Genomic DNA, 16,810 nt, shown 5'->3' with positions numbered 1-16,810 from the left:
TACTAATACATTATTAAAATAAAAGGTTGTATTAGTTAACATTAGTTAATGCACTGTGAACAAACATGAACAGCTGTATTTTTATTAACATGAACAAAATAATTAACAAATGTATTGCTCATTGTTAGTTCATGTTAGTTAATACAGTAACTAATGAACCTTATTGTGAAGTGTACCAATTATTTTAGAATATAATGCTTTTTTTTAAAATTTATTTGATTCACTATTGACTGTCATCTTACATTTCAAGTTTATGATCAGAAAACCTTTTAACATTAAATTTTTACTTTATTTTAAAATAGTTTAAATCTACAAAATCTGTAGTTAGTTTTGCTTATTTTAATGGAAATCTATTTTGTTTCATTAAAAGCTGCAGCCTGTAGTTTTTCCTCTTTGTCGCCATCTCTGTTCGAAATCTGCAACTGCAGTTATTGGCGGAATGATCAGCTTTCCGAGTGTTGTGCCTCGGCTCGGCACAGCGCGGATGAATCCGATGTTTTGAGGAGAATGTGAGGCTGTCAATCACCGCGCCGGGGTAGAGACTGGCGTTCACAATCACAGATTACACTTTTGGGAAGTATGACCAACATAAGAATATTCACTGGAAAATGTCCTCTGAACAAGTAACATCCACTTTTGTTCTGACCAACTAAGAGGAAAAAAGCATTGCAGTAAATCAAGCTGATTAAATCTAACGATCGCTTATCATATCACGTCAAACCGTGCAAATTATAGGCTACTTTGTTCTCAAATAATGTTAATGCATCGCGTGACAACATTTCATGTTTATTAGGGCTACCTGTAGTTCAGTTTGCATTTCTCTACAGTCTAAAGCCCCGTTCTAATATGAGGTGTGTGTACTGTATGGGACGTCCTGTATTAAACCTGACAATTATTTTTTTCTACTTATTAGAAATGAGTTATTTATAAACCTCTGAAGTCGAAAATGTCCATGGTGTTTCGCATGGGGTTTGTATACTGTATGGCACATTGAATAAACGAGAACATTAAACCATATGCAGTAAATGTATTTAGAAAGAGTGAATACTTTATTTTGTCTTCTTGTGCTGTAAACATTTAAATAAACTATTTCTTGAGATGTGACCTATAAAAAGAGAGAAAAAAGAAAGCATCTTGTTACATTGTCTCACAAATATGTGCAACTAACATGAAAGAAAGAAAGAGAGAAAGAAAGAAGAAAGAGAGAAAAGGATAGAAAGGAAGAAAAAAGGAAGAAAGAGAGACAATGAAGAAAGAGAGAAAGAAATAAAGAAAGATAGAAAGAAAGAAAGAAGAAAAAGATAGAAAGAAAAAAGGAAGAAAGAGAGAAAGAAAGAAGAAATAGAGAAAAGGTAGAAAGAAAGAAAAAAGGAAGAAAGAGAAAGAAAGAGAGAAAAAGATAGAAAGAAAGAAAAAAGGAAGAGAGAGAGAGAGGGAGGGAGAGAGAGAGAGAGAGAGAGAGAGAGAGAGAGAGAGAGAGAGAGAGGGGAGAGCGCACGTTCCCTCTAGCAGCCGTTACTGAAATTACCGTATTCATAGTAATAGGCGCGCACATGCCTTTTTTTGGCGGCTGGCTTGACCGTGTATTTTCAAACCGCGGCTGGCTTGACCGCAGTGACGTACCGACGCAAACACATGCTCGAATTTCCCGTGGAAATCCACCAGTTACAAACATTATACGCTATTTCACGCAACCTTAGAACGCACCATTATTTTGAAATCTAAAGCGAGGTTTCGGTGGGAAGAAAAACAGGAAGTGTCGCCTTTAAACATAGGAAAGTCGCGAATGCGAATGCGTATTGTTGTGTTTAATGTAGAAATTAGTTATTATAAAAATGTACATACATTTCTTTCATAATTTAGACAATATACAGTGCAATTCATTTATAAATATTTTTTTTCAGAAAGTAAAAAAAGAAGCAGGAACTAACTATATACATATCCTATATTGGATATTAACATCCAATAGTGTAAATCGCGGCAGCAGCTTCAGGTTGGTAGTCCAAGTCATTGTTGTTTATCTTTACTTCCGGGGTTCTTCCCACCGGAGCCTCGCTTTCGATTTCAAAATAACGGCTGCGTGAAATAAGCGTATTAGAATCGAGCTACGGCAAGCAGAGAGTTTTGAACACTGGCTGGTTATGTACTTGCTCAAATTGATTTTGCATAATTTTTAACCCCAAAAAGTTACAGACTGTAGTTTTAAGTGGATGGTGGAGCTGCACCAGGTGTGTGTGCACATCGGTGGTGGTTGAGGAGAGAGAGCCCCCCCCCCCCCCCTTATAAATGTAAAAAAAAATATTATTCATTATTTTTAAGTGGAAATACACAGAGAACGTATTACTTTTTTAATAAATGCAACAATATATTAACACACACACACACACACACACTCTCTCACGCACAAACACACACTCACACAGACATAATATATATATATAGACTAGACGGCTAAATTAATCTCTTTCACCCGATTGCCGTTGAGAAATCTGAGATTTTATTGTAGATTTTGCAAGTTCAACATGGTTTATAGGTCGAAAGTTGAATTAATGAGTACTTATGTCCTTTCGATTTCTTACAGGTTGAGTTGTTGTTGCCCATTACACGCTAGCATTCTGCTAATGAACGCTGATTGGTCAGTGAAGGACTGTTACGACCAGAGATACCGCTTGATGGCATCGTGGCATCCGGGACCAGAATGTGTGTGTATTTTCGGCATGGTCTTTTAAAACAACAAAACAAAAACTCGTCTAGCACGTGTATTTACCTGTGTCAGCGGTGTTGTCGATGCCTCGAGAGAAAAGAAAGTGCAGAGCGCGAAAGCACCAAAGTGACTGAAGGATTGCCGTAAAGCAGTATCTCTGGTGGAACGATGTGTATGACGTCATTGATATTTTAAAAGACTTTTTAAAGCAAATGAGTGACTCTAAAAAATCTAACACCCAGCAATGAGCAATTTCTTTGCATCTCCTTTCGAATACAACATTTAAATTACTAGACAAAAAATGATATCCTGAGAAAAGTGGATTTTGAGGGGTATATCTCCATAGACCTCCATTCATTCTGCACTCGTCCTGTGAGCGCCCTCATATGGAGCCAGAGTGGAACTGCAACCAGTTCAGAAGCCGGAGTTAAAGTTCTCCCCATATTAGACATTCTCTGCTATTACTCTGATTTAAAGCCAAAATAGCTTTTGAAAATGAAACATGAAATGCACATAGAAACAGTATAAATTTTTTAATAAATGCAACAATGCTCCAATTCTGGTAACAGAATTCAAGTTTTTACAGATTTGGTTTACAAAAGGAATCACACACACGTAACTGAGCAGTAAATCTTCCCTATGAACAACTTCATAAAGTGACTTAAATAATACAGTACAAAAATAGACTGCTTCATCATGACAGCGACTCATTCAGTAACAGTGGCACTGTAGTTATAGAAAACACATTCATGTAAAAAACAATAACAGCTCCTGGATGCTGCTGAGTGAAAACACACATTCAATGTGTGAGAGTGAGCGAAGGCACAGCGGTTTATTACAGGAAACACTTCACACTAATCCGGCATCTTTAGCCATGCCGAAGAATATTCCTCTCTGAGCGAGTAGAGCCGCCGGCGTATCGAACTCTGCGATCTCACCTTTATCCAGAACAAGCACTCTGTGTCGACACAAACAGATCGAAACTTCTCATTCACAGACATCACATGTGGTGCAATAATTCAGATCTCAATTATCGACAAAAAAATACATTGTATTAATATTATTAATATATCCTACTTTATCTGTATACATACAGTGTTTATGTAAAGTCATTTTTACTATACAGAAAATCTCGGGTGTATTATTGTTTATATCCGCATTAAATATAACTATATCAATATCATATATATAAAGATGGATTTATTATTTAATATCCAACTTTATCATCTTACATACAGTACACACGTATGTGTATGTGTGTGCGAGTGTTTGTGTGTGTACGCGTGTGAGAGTATGTGTGTGTAAGAGAGAGAGAGAGAGAGAGAGAGAGAGAGTGTGTGCACGCATGTGTGTGTGTGTGTGTGTGTGTGTGTACCTGCTGTAGTCCGTGATGGTGTTGAGTCTGTGGGCGATGGTGAATGATGATGGTGTGTGTGTGTGTGTGTACCTGGTGTAGTCCATGATGGTGTTGAGTCTGTGGGCGATGGTGAATGATGATGGTGTGTGTGTGTGTGTGTGTGTACCTGGTGTAGTCCATGATGGTGTTGAGTCTGTGGGCGATGGTGAATGATGATGGTGTGTGTGTACCTGGCGTAGTCCATGATGGTGTTGAGTCTGTGGGCGATGGTGAATGATGATGATGGTGTGTGTGTGTGTTCCTGGTGTAGTCCGTGATGGTGTTGAGTCTGTGGGCGATGGTGAATGATGATGGTGTGTGTGTGTGTGTGTGTGTACCTGGTGTAGTCCATGATGGTGTTGAGTCTGTGGGCGATGGTGAATGATGATGGTGTGTGTGTACCTGGCGTAGTCCATGATGGTGTTGAGTCTGTGGGCGATGGTGAATGATGATGGTGTGTGTGTGTGTGTGTGTACCTGGTGTAGTCCATGATGGTGTTGAGTCTGTGGGCGATGGTGAATGATGATGGTGTGTGTGTGTGTGTACCTGGCGTAGTCCATGATGGTGTTGAGTCTGTGGGCGATGGTGAATGATGATTGTGTGTGTGTGTGTGTACCTGGCGTAGTCCATGATGGTGTTGAGTCTGTGGGCGATGGTGAGTGATGATGGTGTGTGTGTGTGTGTGTGTGTACCTGGCGTAGTCCATGATGGTGTTGAGTCTGTGGGCGATGGTGAATGATGATGGTGTGTGTATGTGTGTGTGTGTGTACCTGGTGTAGTCCGTGGTGGTGTTGAGTCTGTGGGCGATGGTGAATGATGATGGTGTGTGTGTGTGTGTACCTGGTGTAGTCCATGATGGTGTTGAGTCTGTGGGCGATGGTGAAAGATGATTGTGTGTGTGTGTGTGTGTACCTGGTGTAGTCCATGATGGTGTTGAGTCTGTGGGCGATGGTGAATGATGATTGTGTGTGTGTGTGTGTACCTGGCGTAGTCCATGATGGTGTTGAGTCTGTGGGCGATGGTGAATGATGATGGTGTGTGTATGTGTGTGTGTGTGTACCTGGTGTAGTCCGTGATGGTGTTGAGTCTGTGGGCGATGGTGAATGATGATGGTGTGTGTGTGTGTGTACCTGGTGTAGTCCATGATGGTGTTGAGTCTGTGGGCGATGGTGAATGATGATTGTGTGTGTGTGTGTGTACCTGGTGTAGTCCATGATGGTGTTGAGTCTGTGGGCGATGGTGAATGATGATTGTGTGTGTGTGTGTGTACCTGGCGTAGTCCATGATGGTGTTGAGTCTGTGGGCGATGGTGAATGATGATGGTGTGTGTGTGTGTGTGTGTACCTGTTGTAGTCCATGATGGTGTTGAGTCTGTGGGCGATGGTGAATGATGATGGTGTGTGTGTGTGGGTGTGTGTTTGTACCTGGTGTAGTCCTTGATGGTGTTGAGTCTGTGGGCGATGGTGAATGATAATGGTGTGTGTGTGGGTGTGTGTGTACCTGGTGTAGTCCGTGATGGTGTTGAGTCTGTGGGCGATGGTGAATGATGATGGTGTGTGTGTGTGTGTTTGTGTGTACCTGGTGTAGTCCATCATGGTGTTGAGTCTGTGGGCGATGGTGAATGATGATGGTGTGTGTGTGTGTGTACCTGGTGTAGTCCATGATGGTGTTGAGTCTGTGGGCGATGGTGAATGATGATGGTGTGTGTGTGTGTGTGTGTACCTGGTGTAGTCCATGATGGTGTGTGTGTGTGTGTGTGTGTGTGTGTATGTGTGTACCTGGTGTAGTCCATGATGGTGTGTGTGTGTGTGTATGTGTGTATGTGTGTACCTGGTGTAGTCCATGATGGTGTGTGTGTGTGTGTATGTGTGTACCTGGTGTAGTCCATGATGGTGTTGAGTCTGTGGGCGATGGTGAATGATGATGGTGTGTGTGTGTGTGTACCTGGTGTAGTCCGTGATGGTGTTGAGTCTGTGGGCGATGGTGAATGATGATGGTGTGTGTGTGTGTGTACCTGGTGTAGTCCGTGATGGTATTGAGTCTGTAGGCGATGGTGAATGATGATGATGTGTGTGTGGGTGTGTGTGTACCTGGTGTAGTCCGTGATGGTGTTGAGTCTGTGGGCGATGGTGAATGATGATGGTGTGTGTGTGTATGTGTGTACCTGGTGTAGTCCATGATGGTGTTGAGTCTGTGGGCGATGGTGAATAATGATGGTCTGTGTGTGTGTGTATCTGGTGTAGTCCATGATGGTGTGTGTGTGTGTACCTGGTGTAGTCCATGATGGTGTTGAGTCTGTGGGCGATGGTGAATGATGGTGTGTGTGTGTGTGTGTGTGTGTACCTGGTGTAGTCCGTGATGGTGTTGAGTCTGTGGGCGATGGTGAATGATGATGGTGTGTGTGTGTATGTGTGTACCTGGTGTAGTCCATGATGGTGTTGAGTCTGTGGGCGATGGTGAATAATGATGGTCTGTGTGTGTGTGTATCTGGTGTAGTCCATGATGGTGTGTGTGTGTGTACCTGGTGTAGTCCATGATGGTGTTGAGTCTGTGGGCGATGGTGAATGATGATGGTGTGTGTGTGTGTGTGTGTGTACCTGGGGTAGTCCATGATGGTGTTGAGTCTTTGGGCGATGGTGAATAATGATGGTGTGTGTGTGTGTGTACCTGGTGTAGTCCGTTATGGTGTGGAGTCTGTGGGCGATGGTGAATAATGATGGTGTGTGTGTGTGTGTGTACCTGGTGTAGTCCATGATGGTGTGGAGTCTGTGGGCGATGGTGAATGATGATGGTGTGTGTGTGTGTGTGTGTGTGTGTACCTGGTGTAGTCCGTGATGATGTTGAGTCTGTGGGCGATGGTGAATGATGATGGTGTGTGTGTGTGTGTGTGTGTGTGTGTACCTGGTGTAGTCCGTGATGGTGTTGAGTCTGTGGGCGATGGTGAATGATGATGATGTGTGTGTGGGTGTGTGTGTACCTGGTGTAGTCCGTGATGGTGTTGAGTCTGTGGGCGATGGTGAATATTGATGGTGTGTGTGTGTATGTGTGTACCTGGTGTAGTCCATGATGGTGTTGAGTCTGTGGGCGATGGTGAATGATGATGGTGTGTGTGTGTGTGTGTGTACCTGGTGTAGTCCATGATGGTGTGTGTGTGTGTGTATGTGTGTACCTGGTGTAGTCCATGATGGTGTGTGTGTGTGTGTATGTGTGTACCTGGTGTAGTCCATGATGGTGTGTGTGTGTGTATGTATGTGTGTACCTGGTGTAGTCCATGATGGTGTTGAGTCTGTGGGCGATGGTGAATGATGATGGTGTGTGTGTGTGTGTGTGTGTGTACCTGGTGTAGTCCATGATGGTGTTGAGTCTTTGGGCGATGGTAAATAATGATGGTGTGTGTGTGTGTGTACCTGGTGTAGTCCATGATGGTGTTGAGTCTGTGGGCGATGGTGAATAATGACGGTGTGTGTGTGTGTACCTGGTGTAGTCCGTTATGGTGTGGAGTCTGTGGGCGATGGTGAATAATGATGGTGTGTGTGTGTGTGTGTACCTGGTGTAGTCCATGATGGTGTGGAGTCTGTGGGCCATGGTGAATGATGATGGTGTGTGTGTGTGTGTGTGTGTGTACCTAGTGTAGTCCGTGATGATGTTGAGTCTGTGGGCGATGGTGAATGATGATGGTGTGTGTGTGTGTGTGTGTGTACCTGGTGTAGTCCATGATGGTGTGGAGTCTGTGGGCGATGGTGAATGATGATGGTGTGTGTGTACCTGGTGTAGTCCGTTATGGTGTTGAGTCTGTGGGCGATGGTGAATGATGATGGTGTGTGTGTGTGTGTGTGTGTGTGTGTACCTGGTGTAGTCCATGATGGTGTTGAGTCTGTGGGCGATGGTGAATGATGATGGTGTGTGTGTGTGTGTACCTGGTGTAGTCCATGATGGTGTTGAGTCTGTGGGCGATGGTGAATGATGATGGTGTGTGTGTGTGTACCTGGTGTAGTCCGTGATGGTGTTGAGTCTGTGGGCGATGGTGAATGATGATGGTGTGTGTGTGTGTGTGTGTGTACCTGGTGTAGTCCATGATGGTGTGGAGTCTGTGGGCGATGGTGAATGATGATGGTGTGTGTGTGTGTGTGTACCTGGTGTAGTCCGTGATGGTGTTGAGTCTGTGGGCGATGGTGAATGATGATGGTGTGTGTGTGTGTGTTTACCTGGTGTAGTCCATGATGGTGTTGAGTCTGTGGGCGATGGTGAATGATGATGGTGTCTGTGTGTGTGTGTCTGTACCTGGTGTAGTCCATGATGGTGTTGAGTCTGTGGGCGATGGTGAATGATGATGGTGTGTGTGTGTGTACCTGGTGTAGTCCATGATGGTGTTGAGTCTGTGGGCGATGGTGAATGATGATGGTGTGTGTGTGTGTACCTGGTGTAGTCCATGATGGTGTTGAGTCTGTGGGCGATGGTGAATGATGATGGTGTGTGTGTGTGTGTTTACCTGGTGTAGTCCATGATGGTGTTGAGTCTGTGGGCGATGGTGAATGATGATGGTGTCTGTGTGTGTGTGTCTGTACCTGGTGTAGTCCATGATGGTGTTGAGTCTGTGGGCGATGGTGAATGATGATGGTGTGTGTGTGTGTGTACCTGGTGTAGTCCATGATGGTGTTGAGTCTGTGGGCGATGGTGAATGATGATGGTGTGTGTGTGTGTACCTGGTGTAGTCCATGATGGTGTTGAGTCTGTGGGCGATGGTGAATGATGATGGTGTGTGTGTGTCTGTACATGGTGTAGTCCATGATGGTGTTGAGTCTGTGGGCGATGGTGAATGATGATGGTGTGTGTGTGTGTGTGTGTACCTGGTGTAGTCCATGATGGTGTTGAGTCTGTGGGCGATGGTGAATAATGATGGTGTGTGTGTGTGTGTGTACCTGGTGTAGTCCATGATGGTGTTGAGTCTGTGGGCGATGGTGAATGATGATGGTGTGTGTGTGTACCTGGTGTAGTCCATGATGGTGTTGAGTCTGTGGGCGATGGTGAATAATGATGGTGTGTGTGTGTGTGTGTACCTGGTGTAGTCCATGATGGTGTTGAGTCTGTGGGCGATGGTGAGTGATGATGGTGTGTGTGTGTGTGTGTGTACCTGGTGTAATCCATGATGGTGTTGAGTCTGTGGGCGATGGTGAGTGATGATGGTGTGTGTGTGTGTGTGTGTGTACCTGGTGTAGTCCATGATGGTGTTGAGTCTGTGGGCGATGGTGAATGATGATGGTGTGTGTGTGTGTGTGTGTGTGTACCTGTGTACCTGGTGTAGTCCATGATGGTGTTGAGTCTGTGGGCGATGGTGAATGATGATGGTGTGTGTGTGTGTGTGTGTGTGTGTGTGTGTACCTGTGTACCTGGTGTAGTCCATGATGGTGTTGAGTCTGTGGGCGATGGTGAGTTATGATGGTGTGTGTGTGTGTGTGTACCTGTGTACCTGGTGTAGTCCATGATGGTGTTGAGTCTGTGGGCGATGGTGAATGATGATGGTGTGTGTATGTGTGTGTGTTCCTGGTGTAGTCCATGATGGTGTTGAGTCTGTGGGCGATGGTGAATGATGATGGTGTGTGTGTGTGTGTACCTGTGTACCTGGTGTAGTCCATGATGGTGTTGAGTCTGTGGGCGATGGTGAATGATGATGGTGTGTGTGTGTGTGTGTACCTGTGTCCCTGATGTAGTCCATGATGGTGTTGAGTCTGTGGGCGATGGTGAATGATGATGGTGTGTGTGTGTGTGTGTGTGTTCCTGGTGTAGTCCATGATGGTGTTGAGTCTGTGGGCGATGGTGAGTGATGATGGTGTGTGTGTGTGTACCTGGTGTAGTCCATGATGGTGTTGAGTCTATGGGCGATGGTGAGTGATGATGGTGTGTGTGTGTGTGTGTGTGTGTACCTGGTGTAATCCATGATGGTGTTGAGTCTGTGGGCGATGGTGAGTGATGATGATGTGTGTGTGTGTGTGTGTGTGTGTGTACCTGGTGTAGTCCATGATGGTGTTGAGTCTGTGGGCGATGGTGAGTGATGATGGTGTGTGTGTGTGTGTGTGTGTACCTGGTGTAGTCCATGATGGTGTTCAGTCTGTGGGCGATGGTGAATGATGATGGTGTGTGTGTGTGTGTGTGTGTGTGTACCTGGTGTAGTCCATGATGGTGTTGAGTCTGCGGGCGATGGTGAGTGATGATGATGTGTGTGTGTGTGTGTGTGTGTGTGTGTGTACCTGGCGTAGTCCATGATGGTGTTGAGTCTGTGGGCGATGGTGAGTGATGATGGTGTGTGTGTGTGTGTGTGTGTGTGTACCTGGTGTAGTCCATGATGGTGTTGAGTCTGTGGGCGATGGTGAACACGGTGCAGTCCTCGAACTGCGTGCGGATGGTGGACTGGATCAGGTCGTCGGTCTCCAGGTCCACAGCGGCTGTGGCTTCATCCAGGACCAGGATCCTCGTCTTCCTCAGCAGAGCTCGAGCCAAACACACCAGCTGCCTCTGGCCCACGCTGAACACACACACATACTGTACTGTATATACTGTACATGCTCATAATGCAATACATTACAGACCAACACTGAAAACACACACACACACACACAAACACACACACACACACACACACACACACACACACACACACACACACACACACACACACACACACACACACACACACACACACACACACACACACACTGTACATGCTCATAAAGCAAATACACTACTAGTCAAAAGTTTGCAATAATTAATATTTTTTAATATTTTTAAAGGAGTCTCTTCTGCTTATCAAAGCTGCATATATTTGATCAAAAATACAGTAAAATTGTTAAATATTATTATAATGTAAATCAGCTGTTTTCTATGTGAATATATAGTAAAGTGTAATTTTTTCTTGTGATCAATGCTGAATTTTCAGCATCATTACTCCAGTCTTCAGTGTCACATGATCCTTCAGAAATCAGTGTAATATGATGATTTGATGCTCAAGAAACATTTATGATTATTATCAGTGTTGAAAACAGTTGTGCTGCAAAGCATTTGTGTAGAAAGCATGATACACTACCATTCATACAGTTTGCAGAAAGTAAGATTTAAAAGAAACAATACTTTTATTCATTAAGGAAGCATTAAAGCTGCAGTAGGGAGTTTTGAGAAAATGTTGACTTAGCCTGAAAATTTGAACAAGCACAACTTACAGGTCCAACCCCCTTGCTCTCTGCTGCGCTACAGCCCTCCCTCCACAGCTCCTCCCCCACAGCTCCTCCCTCCACAGCTCCTCCCCCACAGCTCCTCCCTCCACAGCTCCTCCCCCACACCTCCTCCCCCACAGCTCCTCCCTCCACAGCTCCTCCCTCCACAGCTCCTCCCCCACACCTCCTCCCTCCACAGCTCCTCCCCCACAGCTCCTCCCCCACAGCTCCTCCCCCACAGCTCCTCCCTCCACAGCTCCTCCCCCACACCTCCTCCCTCCACAGCTCCTCCCCCACACCTCCTCCCTCCACAGCTCCTCCCCCACACCTCCTCCCTCCACAGCTCCTCCCCCACACCTCCTCCCTCCACAGCTCCTCCCCCACAGCTCCTCCCCCACACCTCCTCCCCCACAGCTCCTCCCTCCACAGCTCCTCCCTCCACAGCTCCTCCCCCACACCTCCTCCCTCCACAGCTCCTCCCCCACACCTCCTCCCTCCACAGCTCCTCCCCCACACCTCCTCCCTCCACAGCTCCTCCCTCCACAGCTCCTCCCCCACAGCTCCTCCCTCCACAGCTCCTCCCCCACAGCTCCTCCCTCCACAGCTCCTCCCTCCACAGCGGAGCCTGCCGTGAACGCGCAGGCTAGTAAGCAGGACCACCGATGACGGCGGATTATAAACAGTTATGGAACATTCACTAATAGGGACGAAACATCAACAATATGCTTTACATTGACTATGGCCTGCCCATACTACCCATACAAACTTGGTCCTCAAATCCTTATGTATTTTGCAATACATGTAACTTTATAAGGTTGCACTCTTTCTATAAGTTATAGCTACTAAGATAACGTTAAAGGATTAGTTCACTTAAAAAAAAACTTTTGCTGATAATTTACTCACCCCCATGTCATCCAAGATGTCCATGTCTTTCTTTCGAAAAGAAATTAAGTTTTTTGATGAAAACATTCCAGGCCTTTTCTCTATATAATGGACTTCAATAGGACACAAACGTTTTGAGGACCAAATGACAGTTTCAGCGCAGCTTCAAATGGTTTTAAACGATACCAGACGATGAATAAGGGTCTTATCTAGTGAAACGATCGGTCATTTCAAAAATAAATAAAAAACTATAAGTTTTATAAGCACAAATGCTCGCCTTGCTCTGTTCTGTGATGCACGTTCGTGATCCTGTTCGAACTCGTTCATCCAAATGAACAAATCTTTTTTCGAGTCATTTCGTTCGTTGAATGAACGAAATGACTCGAAAATAGATTCGTTCATTTGGATGAACGAGTTTGAACAGGAGAGTCACGAACGACGGTACGCGCTCGCGCTGTGCAAGAGAGGGGTGATCAGCGCGTACACGAGCGTGATTGACACTGCTAAGACATTCCTCCTGGCTCTGATTGGTTGTTTCTGACCGGGAGCGGTGTATTTCTGCAAATGGCAGTAGGACCACAGGGAGAAGCCAGAGGAGCTTGATTTTTTCACAGATTATCTGTCTCATATTCTACTGTCAGGACATAATGAGAGTTTTAACAAATATTTGTTTACAAAAGCTACCGACTGGAGCTTTAAATTGTTAAAAAGTGACATTTATAATGTCTGAATAAATGTTAAAAATCTGAATTATTCCAGATTTCTGACTGGTAGTGTATATAGAACAGAAATATTAATGAACTAGGGCTAGACGATTTAGCTTAGAAAAACAACATTTTTGCCATAGAATGAAAATGATGTGATTGCAAATATGTTCTGGTGTGATGATGTAATGATATGAAATAAAGCCCAGGCATATTTCTGCTGTATGATTGCAGTACCTGAGGTTCTCTCCTCCTTCAGAGCACTCCAGGTCCAGCTTTAAAGACTGGCTGCTCACAAACTTCTTCAGATGAGACTGTTCCAGAGCTTTCCATAACTCCTCATCACTGTACTTTTCAAAGGGGTCGAGGTTCATCCGCAGAGTCCCAGAGAACAGAACCGGTTCCTGCAAACACACAGCGGAGTTACAGTCACACGACACACACTCATATTCACAGGGAAACTGAATCATCAGCATGATGTAAATGGAAGGACTCAATGCTAAGAATGATCAGTGTGAGAGAGTCACTATATTTCACATTTGTTGATCATGTGTGTTTTTTAGTGCTTTGTTTTTCATGTCACCAAAGTAAAACTTGCTGGCATAAATTATCAATTATTAATTCAAATTAAATATTACAAGCAGAACAATCCTGCTTTTAATGCAAATTAATTAAAAAAGAAAATGCAACAACATTAATATATTTGCTAAATATATATATATATATATATATACTGTATATAAATATTATATTTCAAATTTTTTAAACAGTAAGGATTTTAAAATTACTATAGCAAAGAAATAGCATTGTATCATGCAATAAATTATATATATATATATATATATATATATATAAATAAAATAGTAATAATAGAATTTTTATTTTGACTTATGTATTCACACACACACACACACACACACACACACACACACACACACACACACACACACACACACACACACACACACACACACACACACACACACACACACACGCACACACACCCACACACACACACACACGCACACACACGCACACACACACACACACACACACATTAATAAAATAGTAATAATATAATTTTTATTTTAACTTTTATGTATATATATACAGATACACACACACACACACATATATATTAATAAAATAGTAATATAATTTTTATTTTAACTTTTATGTATACACACACACACACCAACACAAACATATATATTAATAAAATAGTAATAATATAAATGTTATTTTAACTTTTATGTATACACACACACACACACGTAGTGTTTCCATGTTTTATGGGGACTTTCCATAGACATAATGATTTTTATACTGTACAAACTGTATATTATATTCCCTTACACTAACCCAACCCCTAAACCTACCCATCACAGAAAACTTTCTGCATTTTTACATTTTCAAAAAACATCTCTTAGTATGATTTATAAGCTGTTTTCCTCATGGGGACCAAAAAATGTCCCCACACGAACAAGGATTTCATATATTGCCATCCTTATGGGGACATTTTGTCACCATAATGTAGGGTTTACCAGGCCACACACACACACACACACACACACACACACACACACACACACACACACACACACACACACACACACACACACACACACACACACACACACACACATATATATAAAATGTTTCTTTTAGTAATAATATATATATATATAATGGATCCCCAACAGAACCGGAAGAGAATACAATGCTGAATAAAGTCCTAGTTTTTGTTATTTTTGGACCAAAATGTATTTCCGATGCTTCAAAACATTCTAACTAACCCACTGATGTCACGTGGACTACTTTGATGATGTCTTTATTTCCTTTCTGGACAAGGACAGTATACCGTTCATACATTTTCAATGGAGGGACAGAAAGCTCTCGGACTAAATCTAAAATATCTTAAACTGTGTTCTGAAGATGAACGGAGGTCTTACGGGCTTGGAGCGACATGAGGGTGAGTCATTAATGACATCATTTTCATTTTTGGGTGAACTAACCCTTTAATGTTGATAATGGTTACATAATATTAAAACTAATCCTGCTATTGATATCTTTGTAAGACTGCCAAACAGTGGCAAGGGAAAACAATGTCCGGCGAAATATCGAACATTAAACCAACTTTACCGCGCTCAACCACCGTGAGTGCATTTCACGCATATATAATCACTCGCGTACAGCGGTGAGGAAGGGAGGTTGGTCGGCCAGTCTGCCCATCTCGGGACCAGCGAGATTCGTTGAGATTAATGAATCTATTTATTTAATAATTTATCTGAGGTGCCGGAACGTTCCGGCCCACTTTAACCCCTGTATATATATATATATATATATATATATATATATATATATATATATATATATATATATATATATATATATATACATACAGTAAATATAAAAAATAAAATTTTATTAATATTTTTTTGCCTGGAAAGCTACATTGCTTTCAAAAATTACAACATTTTTTTAATCTGAATTTGAATAATTTTTTAGTTGTGAACGCTGAATGCTGCTCTGCTGAGCAAAACACATTAAATCACACGGCAGCGTTTTAGTATCTGTTAAAAGGTGAAATGAGGTGAAGAACAGGTTTTACTAGAGAAAACACAGAAAACAAACAACAGGAAAAAAGCACAATGTTAATAATCTGGACACAAACGAACAGGCCATTAGCCTCAGTTGTGTTTCGAGTAGAACAGGCTCATTATCACCGTTCAGTGCTCTGGCTTCATCGACCGCCAGCAGGAAAATAAAATCACAATCAACTGCTTTATGGCTCTGAATGGGGAAATGAGCTTTTTCTGCTGACCCATCACGAGTGCAATGCTAATATCGCAATAAACAGCTGTGCTTAAATGAAAACAGATGCTCTCGCACCGACCTGAGGGATGATGGTGAGTTTGGACCGGAGGTCATGAAGGCCGATCTCTGAGATTTTCACCTCGTCGATCACAATCTCTCCATTCGCCGCTTCCAGAAGACGAAACAAACACAGAGTCATCGACGACTTCCCGGCTCCCGTCCTTCCCACGATGCCGATCTGCAGTAATAAAGTACATTAACTTTAGTGCTGTACTTAAAGGTGCGGTCTGTAAGAATGACAGCTAGTGGTGGAAATCGGTACTGCAGTCCAAAATCAAAATATCGGAGAACACTGTGTCTCCGCACCCCGCCTACGCAGACTCGACGCTCACGCGGGTCGCCAGTTTGAGGACACGTGACAGGAACGAGCGCAATTGACAACGAAAACTTAGTGTGAGTTGATTTATCCGCTTTTTAATATGTTCTCGTTCATAGAGATTTTTATTGAGGGCTTTTTAGGTTGTGTGGAATCTGTGATCTCTGACCCAGTTTGTTTGCTCATTACCATGGCTACAATTTCGCTGTTTCCCGCCAACTGGCATTCCGGGGTGTCGAAATACTATTGGCTGAACTGGCAGTGGGCGGAGTCACACAGACCAAAAGAAAAACCGACTGACAACACGAAATGTGTAAAATAACAAGTAAAACAACTGGCGGTTTAGTGTTGTATGTAAACTTAGCATGTTTCATAAATATCTGCAAACATATTATGGTATTTTTATGCTTTAGTAGAGTAAGAAAGTTACACTTTTTGAGTATCTGTACTTTACTTGAGTATTATTTTTTCTGGAAACTTTCTACTTCAACTTCACTACATTACAAAGACGAATATCGTTTTTTTACTCCACTATATTTCTGTGAAGGTTCTTGAGTAGAAAGTAGTAACGTCAGTCAGGGGAGGATTGTTTTTCATCTCTAAAGCGTGATTGGTGATCAGTAATCGCTCTTGTAGGGTCACGTGTCGTAAAGTTCAGCGATTTCACATCATTTCAACACTAAATCAACTGGTGGCAAAATAAACGAAGACAGATCCTCACATCCA

General features: G+C 43.1%; 1 protein-coding gene across 5 annotated transcripts in view; it reads right to left on the bottom strand.

Annotated features, from left to right (window-relative positions):
* Positions 1 to 3,222: 3,222 nt before the first annotated feature.
* Positions 3,223 to 16,810, bottom strand: part of LOC143737934 (ATP-binding cassette sub-family C member 3-like) — a 138,869-nt gene continuing 125,281 nt past the window's right edge. For all 5 annotated transcript variants that reach the window (XR_013203779.1, XR_013203780.1, XM_077229737.1 and 2 more), the window contains 4 exons: positions 15,788 to 15,946; positions 13,129 to 13,295; positions 10,426 to 10,620; positions 3,223 to 3,662 (listed from right to left, as the gene is read on the bottom strand). Coding sequence is in view for 3 of the 5 variants with exons in the window: in XM_077229737.1 (XP_077085852.1) it covers positions 3,554 to 3,662; positions 10,426 to 10,620; positions 13,129 to 13,295; positions 15,788 to 15,946 (630 nt within the window). In the remaining 2 variants the exon portion in view is untranslated. The remainder of the gene's footprint in view (positions 3,663 to 10,425; positions 10,621 to 13,128; positions 13,296 to 15,787; positions 15,947 to 16,810) is intronic.

This window comes from Siphateles boraxobius, unplaced genomic scaffold (assembly GCF_051911475.1).
Source record: "Siphateles boraxobius isolate OS27281-9 unplaced genomic scaffold, OSU_SipBor_1 131, whole genome shotgun sequence".
In the NCBI taxonomy this organism is placed as follows: domain Eukaryota; kingdom Metazoa; phylum Chordata; class Actinopteri; order Cypriniformes; family Leuciscidae; genus Siphateles; species Siphateles boraxobius.
The sequence above is the reverse complement of the archived record's forward strand: the minus strand, read 5'-3'. Positions and strand labels throughout refer to the sequence as shown.